General features: G+C 41.0%; 1 protein-coding gene across 1 annotated transcript in view; it reads left to right on the top strand.

Annotated features, from left to right (window-relative positions):
• Positions 1 to 453: 453 nt before the first annotated feature.
• Positions 454 to 15,490, top strand: part of Lars (leucyl-tRNA synthetase) — a 59,047-nt gene continuing 44,010 nt past the window's right edge. Inside the window, exons 1-6 of the mRNA XM_021214200.2 lie at positions 454 to 629; positions 4,375 to 4,499; positions 8,793 to 8,880; positions 9,507 to 9,587; positions 13,857 to 13,994; positions 15,218 to 15,379. Coding sequence (XP_021069859.1) covers positions 624 to 629; positions 4,375 to 4,499; positions 8,793 to 8,880; positions 9,507 to 9,587; positions 13,857 to 13,994; positions 15,218 to 15,379 — 600 coding nt within the window. The 5' untranslated portion in view covers positions 454 to 623. The remainder of the gene's footprint in view (positions 630 to 4,374; positions 4,500 to 8,792; positions 8,881 to 9,506; positions 9,588 to 13,856; positions 13,995 to 15,217; positions 15,380 to 15,490) is intronic.

Here is a 15,490-nt window from a genome sequence, read left to right as displayed (position 1 = left end):
TTTGAGAACAGGTGGGTTTCTGATCTCTCGCCTAAAGGTGCAGATAGTTTGGTAAGTGCTATTAAATGTCTACATGCTGAGCTGTTGAATGCCACCGGTAATAATAAATACGACTACATACTGGCAAGCCATAATTAGCGCCTCACTTGCTGAATAGTAATCAATTCCGCATCCTGGCATCCTGACAGACGGACAGTTCCACGGGGTGCGAAGGTTGAAGTTCCCAATTCCACCTACTTTCTAGCACACTTGCAGCAGTCCATCATCCCGAACTGCATCACGGATCTTGTAGTTCAAGGTAAGGTGACATCACTGCCGGTGTCACTTGGGAGTAGGCTTATGGCTACAGATAACTTCCGGTATCGCTTTGTCTTCTGGGAATTGTAGTCCACGGACTCTTGTTGGACTTCAGTACTCGTTGTCTGGGAACTACAACTCCCTGCTGTCCGAGAGACGGTCCGGGTGTAGTCAGTGAGCTTTGCGATTGCCTCAGCAAGTGTGAAGTGTGTGCTTTGGTGTCTTGAGAGGCTAGACTTCCACGAGTGGGAGGGAAAAGTTGGACCCACATCTCTGAGGGGTTCATTGGGCGACTGTACTGGATCTTCAGTCGTTTGGGCGGCGCCATGGCGGTGAGTTTGGGCGGGAAGAGCGTCCTCAGGTTCGGGCCCTGGAACCCAGCTGGTAGGGAGCTCTGGTCTCAGCACATGCTGCCTGTCGCTGAGAAGGGGACATCCCTTTCCGAAAGACGCCTTCCCTCGCGTGAGGCAGGGCTTTCTTAGAGAATCAGTTTGCTTCTCTCGCTAGTTGACCCGGGAACTTACTGGCTTCCCTTTACATTGACTACTTGAATTCCGAAAGCAGAGATTCATCGAGTTTTTAATAAAAATAGAGGTAAAGAAGAAAGAGCATTTGACGTTTCAACTACTGCAAGAATCGGGCATCTCACCGTGAATATGTTTAGTGCCCCCGAAGCACTGACTTTTAAATATTACCCTAATTTAAAATTAAGCAGCTGTGCCCTGTTGTACAGATCTTGTAATCTGAGCTACTTTGGAGTCCGAAGTAAGAGGACTGAAAATGAAAGGTTTGCGTGGACTACCAAATGAGTTCAGAGCAAAAGCGAATAGATAAGAAGTGAAAAGGGATAGGGAAGGCTGGAGAGATGGCTCAGCGGTTAAGAGCACTGACTGCTTTTCCAGAGGTCCTGAGTTCAATTCCCAGCAACCACATGGTGGCTGACAACCATCTGTAATGGGCATCCGATGCCCTCTTCTGCTGTGTCTGAAGACAGCAACAGTGCACTCACATACATGAAATAAATAAATAAATAAAAAGAAAAAGGAACAGGAGGTAGCTTAGTGGTAGAGTTTTTACTTAGCATAATCAAGGTTCAATTTCCAGTACTGGGGAGTGGTATGGGGTGGGGAATTAAATAGCTTACCAGGAAAGAGCGACTGGCTTTCAGAATGCAAGCTATTTATTATTATTCTATTATATGAGGCCTCTTGAGCACGGTGACCACGAGTTTAGAAACAGTTTTTCTTCCTGCTATGTACCCAGGTGGAGGAGCAGAGCTGACTGGGAAGGGTATTTCCAGGTAGGAACAATGACAAGAGGAACTGGAACTAGAAACAACAGCTCAGGTGGATCCAGAGAGGCAGTGACATCCATAGGACTGGGTGGACCTGCAGGCTGAGGATTGGTGAAAAAAGTAGAATCCTATAGGATTGAAGAGTTTTTGGAGCTAGATTCTTTTTCTTTCTTTTTTTCTTTCTTTTGACTTTTGAGTTTTAGGTGGGCCTGAAACTCTTGCTTCTCTCTATATAGGGGGCTGGATTCCAGGGGTGCAGTATTGTATCTGGCTTAAAAGTAACTCATTTGTACTCTTCAGAAGATCATGGGTTTTCCCGTCCTTTCTTCCTTCTCTTTTTTCCTCCCTCCTCCCTCCCTCCCTTCCTCTTCCTTTTCTTCCTTTTTTTTTTTTTCAGAAGTGGGAAGTGTTGGAAATTGAACCCAGTGCCTTGCACATGCTAGTGGCCTACCATTATGTTGCATTCCCACCTTGAAAGAACTGTTTATAGTCATTGTAAAATCTTTTGAAGTGGTTTTACACATAGATATTAAAATCCAATGTTATGAGAGAAGTAGTGTTAGAAAGATATGTGTGTGTATATATATATATATATATATATATATATATANAGAGAGAGAGAGAGAGAGAGAGAGAGAGAGAGCACGTGAGAGCACCAGAGCAGAAAAACTACAAGAAAAGAGGCAGTGACTAATATCTTCATTTTTATTCTGGTGATGTCTATGTTTCTGATCTTGCAAGGTTAAATATCTGTAAGTAAAAAGGAATATAATTTGTATTCATGCAACACCTTGCAGTTTACAAAGGACTGTTCTGCCCCAAACAGTGTGGTGCATTGAGAGAGTACTGAACTATTAGACTGAAAACCCGATAGAACTTATTTAGGGTTCTGTATCTAGGAGGAGGTGGAGCCCAGAGTATGGGCAGGATAACAAGAGAAAGCAGAAATGGGGTAAGATGACAGTATCTCACTGTTTTCACCATTCGCTGGCTAGCTGTCTCAAGTTCAGATTTGGTGTCTTGAAAATGATAATCACGGTTCGTCCTTCTCGGCGATATACGATTGAGATGATGGTTATAAGAGTGTCCTAGTAACTGTAGAATAGCAGGGCCTGGTGCTGCACATCTAAATCCCTACACGTCAGAGGTAGAGGCAGGAGGATCTCTGTGAGTTCCAGGGCAGTCTGACCTGCATAGTGCGCTAGGCTGGCCAGGGCTGCATAGTGAGACTGTTGTCTGCAAAGGAAAACAACAGAAAACCCAGACCACAAGCAAAATAAATGAACTGCAGAATACTATGGATAAGAAGAGATTTGTTATTTGTTTCATGTTAGCATCGGAAGCAGAATTCAGTATGCACAGGAGTAGAGTAGAGGTAGGTTAGTTATTAAGTTGTTTTACAGTCCAAATGAGAATCTCAGGCATTTCCAATCTTTTGATATTGTGACATGACTATCATCTACAAAGTTTGTGCACGAGAATTGTTCAGTGCAGTTACCAAAAATAACATTAAAAAAAATCTTATTTTTTAAAGTAACTTTATGATTTTGTGTTGGACTACCTTCACTTTTCTAAGTATTCATGTGATCTAATTAAATATGAGCAGATTGGTGACAGCATTACATTGCAGTGCCTAATTTCCTCTGTCTGTCTGTCTGTCTGTCTGTCTACCTGGGATAATGCCTCTCTGTAACACTATCCTGGAATACATGTAGCTAAGGCTAGCCTGAAACTCAACATCATCATCCTCTCTCAGCCTCCTGGTGAGTGCTGGAATTACAGGCATGTCCCACTATATCCAGCTTGTATTTACATTTTAAAAGGTATTTATAATTTTTTACCTATTGATTTGAAGTAGATAGGTAATAACTGATTTTCTGTATGAGCAGAACTTTCTTCATCTATTTATACACTCAACAAACAGGCAGTGAGCATCCTTTCGGTCAGCCCCTGTTACATGATGTGAGTTAAGTCATCAGGTAGAGAGGCCTGGGTGATTCAACCCAATGGAGTTTTGCAATATTATACGTTCTAAGGGTTGGGCACAGATTAGGTAAAAAGTGGAGATGCTTAGCACAACTTGAATGCTACCAGCACTCTTGCCTATCTTTTGTTTTTTGTTTGTTTGTTTTCTTTTCTTCAATGAAAACAGTTTTTATTTGATTCCTAGAAACTATATATGTTGAGGTACCATATGACGTTTCTGTGTATGCCTACATTGTGATCAGGTGAAACATCTATTTCCTCAATTATAACTACTTATAGTGACGTTAGTCTGATCCTTAATTCTAGTTTGTTGTTGTGAGTGTAGGTAGATGATCATTTTGGTGTTTAAAGACAGGGTTTCTCTTTGTAGCAGTCCTGGACCTCACTCTGTAGACCAGGCTGGCCTTGAATTCACACAGGTCCATCTGCCTCCGCCTTCCAAGTGCCTGGATTCAAGGTGTGCGACACCCCTTCTGGGCTCAGTAACTACTTTTTAGAATCTTGTTCCTTTACATTTGAAGGTAGGCATGGGGAATTTGAGCTGTCAGTGAGCAGTTTGGTTCTTTGTGAACTTGACTTCTTTTTTTCCTCTTAGTTTTTCACACAGGGTCTCATGTAGTCCAGGCTGGCCTCAGGCTTGCCTCAGGCTTGCCTCAGGCTTGCTGTGTGGCTGAGAGTGAACTTGAAGTTTTGGTCCTCTTACTTCCTCGTCCCAAGTGCGGGGATTACAGGCATGTACTAGCATCCCTTGCTCTTACTATTTAAAGCAAGCCCTGTTGTCTTTTTATATTTAATAGGAAAGAAAAGGAACAGCCAAAGTCGACTTCTTGAAGAAGATTGAGAAAGAAGTCCAGCAGAAATGGGAAGCTGAGAAAGTGTTTGAAGTCAATGCATCTTCTCTGGAGAAGCAGAAGCAGACCAGGTGAGTCTGAGGAGCCTCGGGTTAACTGCCCCAGGAAGAGGGAGGTGAGAAAGTGAGATAATGTCTGAGTGGGCTGAAGGTGCAGTGTTTCACTAAGTAGTCGAGGCAACTCTCTATGGAATTCTTAGAGTTTGTTCATATTAAAATGTAAAACAAAACAAAACAAAACAAAACACCCCAAAACCTCATTTATCAGTGTGTGTGTCATGACATGTGTGGAGGTCAGAGGACAACTTGCAGTCCTCTTCTACTGTGTGAGTTCTGAGGACTGACCTTGAGCCTCAGCCTGCTGATCCATCACGCCAGCTGATTCAGATTTTTAAAATTAGTATTTTTCACATTTTGACAAAGAATGTTTTAAAGTTTTGTATTTACTGACTGATAAAAGGAAAGGGTTTTTGTTGTTCTTGAGAGATTCTTACTGATAATTACCTCCAATACAAATAAAATTTTGTAGGGTCACTGTATTTGTTGATCTTATTTCATAAAAAGTATATTGTTTTGATACTAAGATAATTTTGAGACAAATGCAGACAATGATTATGGGAGGAAACATATTGCAAAGTATTGTCCTCTCAAAGAGTGCCACAAAAGCTGGGCATGGTGGTGCATGCTTTCAATCCCAGCACTCAGGAGGCAGAGACAGGCACATCTCTGAGTTTGAGGCCAGCCTTGTCTACAGAGCAAATTCCAGGACAGCAGGGCTACACAGAGAAACTCAAAACCACAAACAAACAAACAAACACAATCCACAGTAAATCTATGTTAAATTACTCAATTTGGATATGTTGACATGTATTAAGTCAGGCATGATGGCATATACCTTTAATCCTAGCACTTGTGAGGCAGGCACATCTTTAGTTCCAGGCAAGCCTTGTCTATAAAACAAGTTCCTGGACAGCCAGACCTATATAGAGAAATCCTGTCTCAAAAAACAAAACAAAACAAAAATGCTTGTGTTCAGATAACAGTAGTGGTGGCTAACTGAATTTTCTGTGTGCTAGGCAAGACTATACTCATTGAACCTTAAGAATGTTTTATGTTTATTTATGATTATTTTTTAATGTTTATGGGAATTTTGCCTGCATGTCTGTCCATGCACCATGTGGGCATACAGAGGCCAGAAGAGGGTGTCAGATCCCTTGGGACTCAAATTACAGATGGTTGTGAACTGCCATGTGGGTGCTGGGAACTGAACTCTGGTCTGATAGAAGAGCAGCGGATGCTCTTTTTTTTTTTTTTAAAGTTACAGCTGACCTTTTTTTTTTTTTAAAAAAAAAAGATTTATTTTTATTTATTATATGTAAGTACACTGTAGCTGTCTTCAGACATTCCAGAAAAGGGAGTCAGATTTCGTTAAGGATGGTTGTGAGCCACCATGTGGTTGCTGGGATTTGAACTCTGCACCTTTGGAAGAGCAGTCGGGTACTCTTACCCGCTAAGTCATCTCACCAGCCCGCAGCAGTTCCAACCTTTCCAGTTCCTCTTTTTATTTATTTATTTATTTATTTATTTATTTATTTTTTGGATTTTCAAGACAGAGTTTCTCTGGGTAACCCAGGCTGTCCTAGAACTCTGTAGACCAGGCTGGTCTCAAATTCAGAAATCTGCTTAACAACCTTTTAAGGTGAGAATTTTTTTTATTACCTCTATTTTTTTTTTTTTTTAATAGTTCACCCATTACCTCCTTTTCATTCCCTCTTCCCACAGTTCCTTATCCCATTCCTCCTACCCCCTGTCTCTGAGAGGATGTCCCCCACCCCCCAGGCCTCCGCATTTCCTGGGGCCTCAAGTCTCTGGAGGGTTAGGTGTGTCTTCTCTCACTGAGGCCAGACCAGGCAGTCCTCTGCTGTGTGTCAGGACTCAAATCAGCTAGTGTATGCTCCCTGGTTGGTGGCTTAGTGTCTGAGAGATCTCAGAGATCTGGGTTAGTTGAGACTGCTGGTCTTCCTATGGGTTGCTCCCCTCTTCTGCTTCTTCCAGCCTTCCCGTAATTCAACCACAGGCGTCCCTGACTTAAGTCCATTGGTTGGGTCTAAATATCTGCATCTGTCTCGGTGAGCTGCTTGTTGGGCCTCTTGGAGGGCAACCATGCTAAGCTCCTGTCTATAAGCACACCATAGCCTCAGTAATAGTGTCAGGCTTTGGAGCCTTCCCTTGAGATGGATCCCAATTTGGGCCAGTCACTGGACTTCCTTTCCCTCAGTCTTCTCTTCTCTGTTTTTGTCCTTACAGTTCTTTTAGACAGGAACAATTCTGGGTCAGAGTTTTTGACTGTGGAATGGCAACCCCATCCCTTTACTTGGTGCCCTGTCTTTCTACTGGAGGTGGACTCTACGAGTGAGTTCCCTTTCCCTAGTGTTGGGCATTTCATCCAAGGTTCCTCCCTTTGAGTCCTAAGAGACTCTCACCTCCCCGTTCTCTGGTTCTTTCTAGAGGGTCTCCCCACCTCCCCTGTTTTGTTTTGTTTTGAAACAGAATGCCCTGAGTTGCTCTTCTGCCTCTATCTTCTCTATCTAGGATTACAGGCATATGTCACCATGCTTGATCTATGTGATGTTGAGGAGTAGACCCAGGGCTTTGGGTCCCCTGGGAAAGCACTCTACTAACTAAGTTATCCCTAATGTGATAAACAATGTTTTTTGTTTTTGTTTTTTAACTTTTTTTTTTTTTTTTATATATGGCGAAACAGGTACAGAGAGGCTAAATAAATATCTCAAAGTTGGTAAGAGTTCACAGGCTATGAGTCTTTCGTACCCCCCCCACCCCCCACTCTTTTTGTTTGTTTTTAAGACAGGGCCTCTCTATTATGTAGCTCTGGATGTTTTAGAACTTGCTGTGTAGATCAGGCTGGCTCTGCCTCCCCAGTGCCGGAATTAAAAGCATGATCTCCACACCTGGCTCTGCCCTTCTAAGTGTGAACCAGGCAAGGCCAGCTTAGTTTCTGATATCTGATGAAATCACGGCGAGACTGTAGACTGCTTTTAGGGCTTACTAACTCTAAATTCCGTCCTCTTGACTTACTACTTAGCTGTACTCTAATGGAATGCCTGAGTATGATGGACTTGCTGGCCTATGTAATCTGTTGTTAAACCTTAACCTACTGCTCATTGCATCTGCTGTTAGGTTTTAGGATTTTAGTCCACTTTAAGGAAGTGTAATAAAAAATGAATGACAATAATGCTTTGTTCAGTAACAGAACAAGCTGTTGAGATATGCAGTAATGTTGAAAATTATTAATATTGTGAAGAGGAGATTGTAAAAGTCTTCATGAAGCATACTATGCTTTATGTAAAATTCACGAGTGAGCTGCACTAAATGATATGTTGTCGAAGATCATATCCATATTTGTAAACAATGGAAAGAAGAGAATGACCTAAAGCCAACTAGAGGTTGCCAGTTTTTCCCTTGTGGGGAGGAGAGAGCACACATGGGTGGCATCACTGACTTATAACTTGGAGGATGCATTTGTAAGTGCTCAGTCATGTTACTACACACCATAATAAAATGAAAATTTATTTTATTTTATTTTGTTTTATTTTATTTTATTTTATTTTTTGAGACAAGGCATCAGTATGTAGCCCTGGCTGACCTGAAGCTCACTGTTTATATAAGAGATCTCTTGCCTCTGCTTTCTGTCACTTATAAGTGCACCATTTATGCTGTGTGATATAAATACATAGGTTACAAATACTTCTTGTGAAAAAGGAAGATAGTCTGAGGCATGAAACAGTCATTTATGAGTATATGATGTTTTCAAAGTCAACCTTATTTTAATTTTTGAGACCTTTTAATTTCAGGTTTATAAACTTAATATCTTTTCTGAGATGGTCTTACTTTGTAGCTTTAGCCTAGAACTTTCTTTTTGAACCATGCTGGGCTGAAATTCACAGAGCTATACCTGCTTTTGACTCCAGAGTGGTGGGATTAAAGGCACGTGCCACCCTGGCCAGCCTAAACTTGCTGTCAAACGACAGGTAAACTTTACTTTGGTTTTAAAAAGATTTTAGTTTTGTAGTATGTATATGAGTTGCTTTGCCTGCATATAACTGTACCAGTGAGTGCAGTGCCTGCAGAGATCAGAAGAGTTACAGGTGAGTGTGAGCTGTCATGTGTGTGCTGAGAACCTAACCTGGGCCTTCTTAGAAGAGCAGCAATTGCTCTTAAACACTGAGCCATCTCTCCAGCTCTTTAACCAGATTCTAAACAGAGTACTTATGTAGCCAAGCCTCCTCTCCACCCATTATTATGAAAGAAGTGTAACGTTTTCTTTTCTACGTGATTATTTTGCAGCAAGGGCAAATACTTTGTCACCTTCCCGTATCCATACATGAATGGACGCCTTCATTTGGGACATACGTTTTCCTTATCCAAGTGTGAGGTAAAACTCTAGGTTTACTAAGATGGGATAGGGACATCTATAGTGAATCCCAGGTTGAATAAAATTATATAGGGTGTATAGAATTTATTTCCTATTAAATTCAAAATCGTACTTTTAAATAATAATTTTCCTATTAAATTCAAAATTTTACTTTTAAACAATAATTTTTTTCTTTTAAAGATTTATTTATTTATTTATTTATTTAATGTATGTGAATACACTGTAGCTGTTTTCAGACACACCCAAAGAGGGCATTGGATTCCCATTACAGATGGTTGTGAGCCACCATGTGGTTGCTGGGAATTGAACTCAGGACCTCTGGAAGAGCAGTCAGTGCTCTTAACCACTGAGCCATCTCTCCAGCCCTTAAACAATAATTTTGATAGTTGAATTTTTAGTTTTATTTGCACACCATATGTATATTTGTTCAGTGGTCTAGACGTGTGCATGTTCAAAATTTGTGTGTTGGTGAAAAACATTAAATGGATAGTGCACTAGAGTTGTTCAGTGATGGATTGTCTGGTGTTCTAAAGCTGGGAAGAGAGAAACAGTGCTGCTGTTAAAGTTAGCATCTTGTGTACATCTCCATTTGTGTCTATCACTGAGATTTGACTTTCTTTCTGCAGTTTGCAGTAGGATACCAGAGATTAAAAGGAAAAAGCTGTCTGTTTCCCTTTGGGTTACACTGTACCGGTATGCCTATTAAGGTAAGATTGCATAGAGGGTTGGGTCTTCTCTTTAGCTTAGAGTAACAATAATGCCAGATTCTTGGTCTTCGAATTGGATTTTCACATTGTACCAAATGAGTTGAATTTGTTATAGTGAAAATTAATTACAAAAACGTCAGAAGGGCTAGTGAGGTGGCATAATGGGTAAAGCACTTGCAAGCCTGAAGACCTAAGTTTGGAGCCCCAGAATCCACCTAAAAGCAGAATAATATGCAAACATATAATGTCATTGTGCCTCTACCAGGGGATGGGAAAATCTCCAGAAGCTCAGGGTCAGTTAGCCTGGCATGTGGAACAGTGAACAAGAGAGTTTATCTCAAGATGGAGGCCCAGGGCTGACCTGGGGTTGTCCTCTGACTCCCACACATGTGCTCATGCATGTGCCCACACAAACTACCTGCAGAAGGGCTTGAGTAAAAGTATACATTAGGCAAGGCAAGTGTGGTCCTTTGGAGGTTGACACAGGGTTTAAGGCCAATCTGAATTACACTGTGTGACCCTGTTTCAGCAAGAAGGAAAAGCACACAGAACACAGAAATGCACAAGTGATTTCTGTTTGTTTTTTAATGTGTTTTGAGTAATTTATACTTTCATATCTCTTGGAATTGGGTAGTTTTTTTTTTTTTTAAAGATTTATTTATTATTATATGTAAGTACACTGTAGCTGTCTTCAGACACACCAGAAGAGGGCATCAGATCTCATTACGGATGGTTGTGAGCCACCATGTGGTTGCTGGGATTTGAACTCAGGATCTTCAGAAGAGCAGTCAGTGCTCTTAACCTCTGAGCCATCTCTCCAGCCCTGGGTAGTTATTTTTAACAAGTAACACGTACAGTGATGTATACATTTATACACACAGAAGGACAAAATAATACATATCATATTATGACCATTTTTGCAAGTTCATATCTTCATTTGTTGCTGGTGTATGGTAATGTACACCTTTAATTGCAGCACATGGGAGGCGGATGCGGGTGGATGTCTTACGAGTTTGAGGTCAGCATGATCTACACAGTGACTTTCAGGTCCACAGTGATACCCTGTCTCAAAAAAAAAAAAAAAAAAAAAAATCCTAGCACTCAGGAGGCAGAGGCCTGCAGATCTGAGTTTGCAGTAGCCTGGTCTACAACTCTACATACTCTTCCAAGCCAGCCAGATCTACGTAGTGAGACAGACCCTCTCCAAAACAAAACAAAACAAAAGCTTATTTTAGAGGTAATTCCCAACAACAAAAAAGAAATGGATCAGAAAACTGGAATTTAAAAGATTCTTTTCTTTTTTTTTTGAGACAAAAATATCTACAAAGACACTTTGTAGGCTATGGCTGTTCTGGAGCTCATATAGACCAGGGCTAGCCTGGACTCACAGAGCTCCTTCTTCCTCTGCCTTCTGAGTGTTGAGATTAAAGGCAGGAGTGATCAAAACTGGCTGAAAACAATTTTAAAAGTAATAGAATTAGGATTTTTTTTTTTTTTTGTTTCGTTTTTTGTTTTTGTAAGTCAGTTTCTCATGTAGCCTTGAACATGCTGTGTAGCCTGGATGACCTGCCTTTGTCTACTAAGTGCTGGAAATACAGGTGGTGCCATCATGCCTTGCATATGTGGTACAGGGTTATAGAACCCAGGACTGAGTGGCTGAGGTGAGCACTGTGATGCCCAAGCTGTACCCCAGCCCAGAAACTTCTTATTCCCTAGCCTGTTGTTTTGACAGATGTCTGACTTGCAAAAGAGGTAAAAGGATGACACAGGGAATACATAATATTTTCTACTGACAGTCTGCTGCCTTTCTTTGTTTGTAATGTGCATCTCTTTTTAGTGTGCATCTCTTTCCTGTAGTCTTTTTTTTAAAGATTTATTTATTATTATATACAAGTACACTGTTTCTGTCCTCAGACAGCACCAGAAGAGGGCGTCAGATCTCATAATGGATGGTTGTGAGCCACCATGTGGTTGCTGGGATTTGAACTCAGGACCTTCGGAAGAGCAGTCAGTCAGTGCTCTTACCCACTGAGCCATCTCACCAGCTCCCTCTTTCCCATAGTCTTGATCTCACTTGTAGCATGCATCTTTCTTTCCCTTATAGCATGCATAAGTTTTGTAGTGTGCCCCCCTCTGGAGAGCAAGGTCATTCTGTGCATCACTGCAGTCATGTCATCTCCTTTTGACTGAGCATGATGTGATATGTCACCTTCTACTCTGTCGTTAGATTTCTTTGGTGATCTCAGGATGTCTTTCCTGTTTGCATTTTTATAATTTCTTTTGTGGGTTGGGCTTTAAATGTAGTTCACTTTAGACTTTTTAGTTGTCTGTTATGGGTGTTAATGTTTGAATTAGATACTTTGAAAAGAATACTACATAGACGAGGCATAAACTTCCCACTGTGTCATATCAGAAAGCACACAATGGCAGCCTGTCCATTTTAGTAATATTAAGTTAAAACAGGTGACAGAGTTCCTCATTCAAAGGGCATCTTTTGTAATTAAAAAGTAGCCTAGCCATGAGATGGTGGCACACGCCTTTATTTCAGTACTCGGGAGGCAGAGGCAGGTGGATCTCTGAGTCCGAGGCCAGCCTGGTCTACAGAATGAGTTGCAAGATTGCCAGGGCTACACGGAGAAACCCTATCATGGAAAAAAAAAAGTTTTGGGGGACAATGGGACTATAATTGTGAACCTCTGGATGCCCTAGTATTCAGTAACCTTGTGGTTTGAACATCTTTTGATGATCCTGGCTTACTTTAATTACAGTATTTGTGTTTACAAAATGATTTTTTTTTTTTTTTTTTGGTTATATGTGTGTGGTATGAGGAACTGAATCCGTGTGTGGTATGAGGAACTGAATCCAGTATTTGTTCTCTAACACTGGGTCACATCTTCACACCAATGGTAGTGACTTGTTCCTTTCAGTACTGGATTTTGAGGCAGGGTCTTGTTTTATAAGTAAGTAGTCTCTCCATACCCCGATTACATTCATATTTCTTTGTATTTAATTTTTATGTTGAGACAATATTGTTAAATTGCCCAGGGTGGCCTTGAGCTTGCAGTCCCCCTGCTTCAGCCTCCAGAACAGCTGTTATGTGCACACGTAGGGTCAGTTCAAATAATACCTTTCTAGTTGTATCTTACTTATTAACTGAAACTCTTCTGGATGTAAGAGCCCCTCCTTACTCTCATAATTTCGATCCTGTCTTTTTGATGGTTTTTCTGTTTTGGAAGTGAACTCATGATATAACTGGGAAGAGCTATGATGGATAGATAGCACAGTTCTGTAGCCTCTTAGCTTATACCCTTAGATACATCACTTCATGTCAGTGTCTGTTCTCTTACTGTGTGTCCTGTCTACATATCAGGGATCCTCATAGCTAACTTCTGTTATGCTAGCTCTGGGTAAGCATTTACCTTACACTACTAAGAAAGTAATCTTTCAAAATGAGAAACCGTTACTAGTATTGTCACCCTATAATGTCTGTGTTTTATGTGTCTTTGTACTTCTGCTGTTCAGTGTATCAGTATGCTACATTGAGTTCTGTAGATATTTTATTTTATTTTTTTTCTTTTTTAAAGATTTGTTTATTTATTTTATTTATATGAGTACACTGTAGCTTTACAGATGGTTGTGAGCCACCATGTGGTTGCTAGGATTTGAATTCGGGACCTTCGGAATTGGAAGAGCAGTCAGTGCTCTTAACCACTGAGTCATCTCTCCAGTCCCTGTTTTTGTTACTTTTTTAAAATTTTTTTTATTTTTTTAGTCTTTTAGTCCAGCCTTTATCACCCCTCCCCCAGTCCATCCTCTGATTGTTCCACATCCTTTACCTCCCCTCCCTGCCCCCACTGTAGATACTGAATAAAATACAAACTATATCAGTGGATTTTTGTTTGTTTGTTTGTTTGTTTTTTTGTTTTTTGTTTTGTTTTTGTTTTTTTTGTTTTTCGAGACAGGGTTTCTCTGTATAGTCCTGGCTGTCCTGGAACTCACTTTGTAGACCAGGCTGGCCTCGAACTCAGTAATCCGCCTGCCTCTGCATCCCCAGTGCTGGGATCAAAGGTGTGCGCAACCACGCCCAGCTATCAGTGGATTTTGAGGTATGTGATTTACATCTTTTGAGTTTTCTGTAATGATACTGTATTTAATGATATGTATGTCTATACATGTGTTGCATTACATTTCAAAAAGCCGATTTTAGTTGGCCTTGGAAACAGAACTCCTTGAGTTCTGAACTTGGCTCTCCCTGATGTCTCTGTATAGGCATGCGCTGACAAGCTGAAAAGAGAAGTAGAGCTGTATGGCTGCCCTCCTGATTTTCCTGAGGAAGAAGAGGAAGAAGAAGAAAGCAGTGCTAAACCTGGAGATATAGTAGTGAGGGATAAAGCCAAAGGGAAAAAGGTTTGCTGGTCATTTATGTTTCGGTTGACTCGGCTGATGTTTTCCTTATTTGGTTTATTTGTACATAACCAACATGGCACTGTACCTGACACAGGAAATGTACTTGATAATTTAGAGGCAGTATTGAATCAAGGCTGTTTAGGTAGTTCAGTGGGTAAAGATCTTCCCAGGTAAGCACGGCATCTCCATCTCAACAGTCCATTGTTCCTCTGGGAGAAAGAGACAGAAGAATTCCTAGAAGCTTGTGGGCCAGGTACTCTGGAGTCACATTATCAAACAACAAGCAGACCCTGTCTAAAGCAAGCTGGAAGGCTAGAGATGCTACCAGAGGTTGTCCTGGCTTCCATGGATACACCAAAGATACTGATGAGGAGGCATACAAACATGTGTCATACATGTGCCCACAAAGATGAAAACTACACTAAATCAAAGGACCCGTGTTCTATTCCCAGTTCCCTCATGGTGGCTTATGATCACCATAACTCTAGTCCCTGATCCCCTCTATTTTGCTTCTGGGTACCTGTATGCACACAATACACAGACCTCCATGCAGGTAAAACACCCATATACAATATCCATTTTTTAAAAAAATCAACTCAAAATTCATCCGGCTTTATTGTTTACACTCTAATTATATATTGAGTTTCAAGACAGCACAGTGTTCCAGCATAACCTTTGCCCACCTCCCCTAATGTTACTCTTCTGTAACTATGATACATCCATTCTGCCCAAGCAACTAACATTAGTGCAGTGCTGGATAGTAAACTCAGAGTTCATAAGAAGGTTTTTTAAAGAAGAGGACTTTATTTATTTATTTTTTTAAAAGATTTAGTTTTATTTATGTGAATGTGTGTGTGTCCTTATGTGGATATGTTATATGCAGATACTTACAGATTATGGAAGAAGGTGTTGCATCCCCTGGAACTGGAGTTACAGGCAGTTGTGAACATGGTTGCTGGGAATCAAATGTGCATCCTCTGCAACAGCAGTATGCACTCTGAGTTGCTGAGCTCTCTCTTCCCCTCCTCCTTATTTGAATTAGAAATTGTGTGTGTGTGTGTGTGTGTGTGTGTGTGTGTGTGTTGTGCAAGGGCTACACAGTGAGACCCTTTCTTAAAAACAAACAGAATTACCAAATAGGATTACTAAGTTAAAATCACTGTAGTCCTGGGGTGCTGACCAGTGGTTGGGCATGCTTTAATGGAGTTTGTGTTTGTTTTCAGAGCAAAGCTGCTGCCAAAGCAGGATCTTCTAAGTACCAGTGGGACATTATGAAATCCCTTGGGCTCTCTGATGAAGACATAGTGAAGTTTTCTGAAGCAGAACATTGGCTTGATTATTTCCCACCACTGGCTGTTCAGGATCTGAAGAGAATAGGTTTGAAGGTATGCCATCACCTGCGGTTAAAGAAAAGGCTACTGCAGAACCCCAGCCTCCGTCCTGCAGAGGTGGGGCAAAGAGGACACATACGCCAAGGCAGGGTTTGAGCAGCTTCC

Source organism: Mus pahari, chromosome 15 (assembly GCF_900095145.1).
Source record: "Mus pahari chromosome 15, PAHARI_EIJ_v1.1, whole genome shotgun sequence".
In the NCBI taxonomy this organism is placed as follows: domain Eukaryota; kingdom Metazoa; phylum Chordata; class Mammalia; order Rodentia; family Muridae; genus Mus; species Mus pahari.
This window is presented reverse-complemented; position numbering and strand designations above follow the sequence as displayed.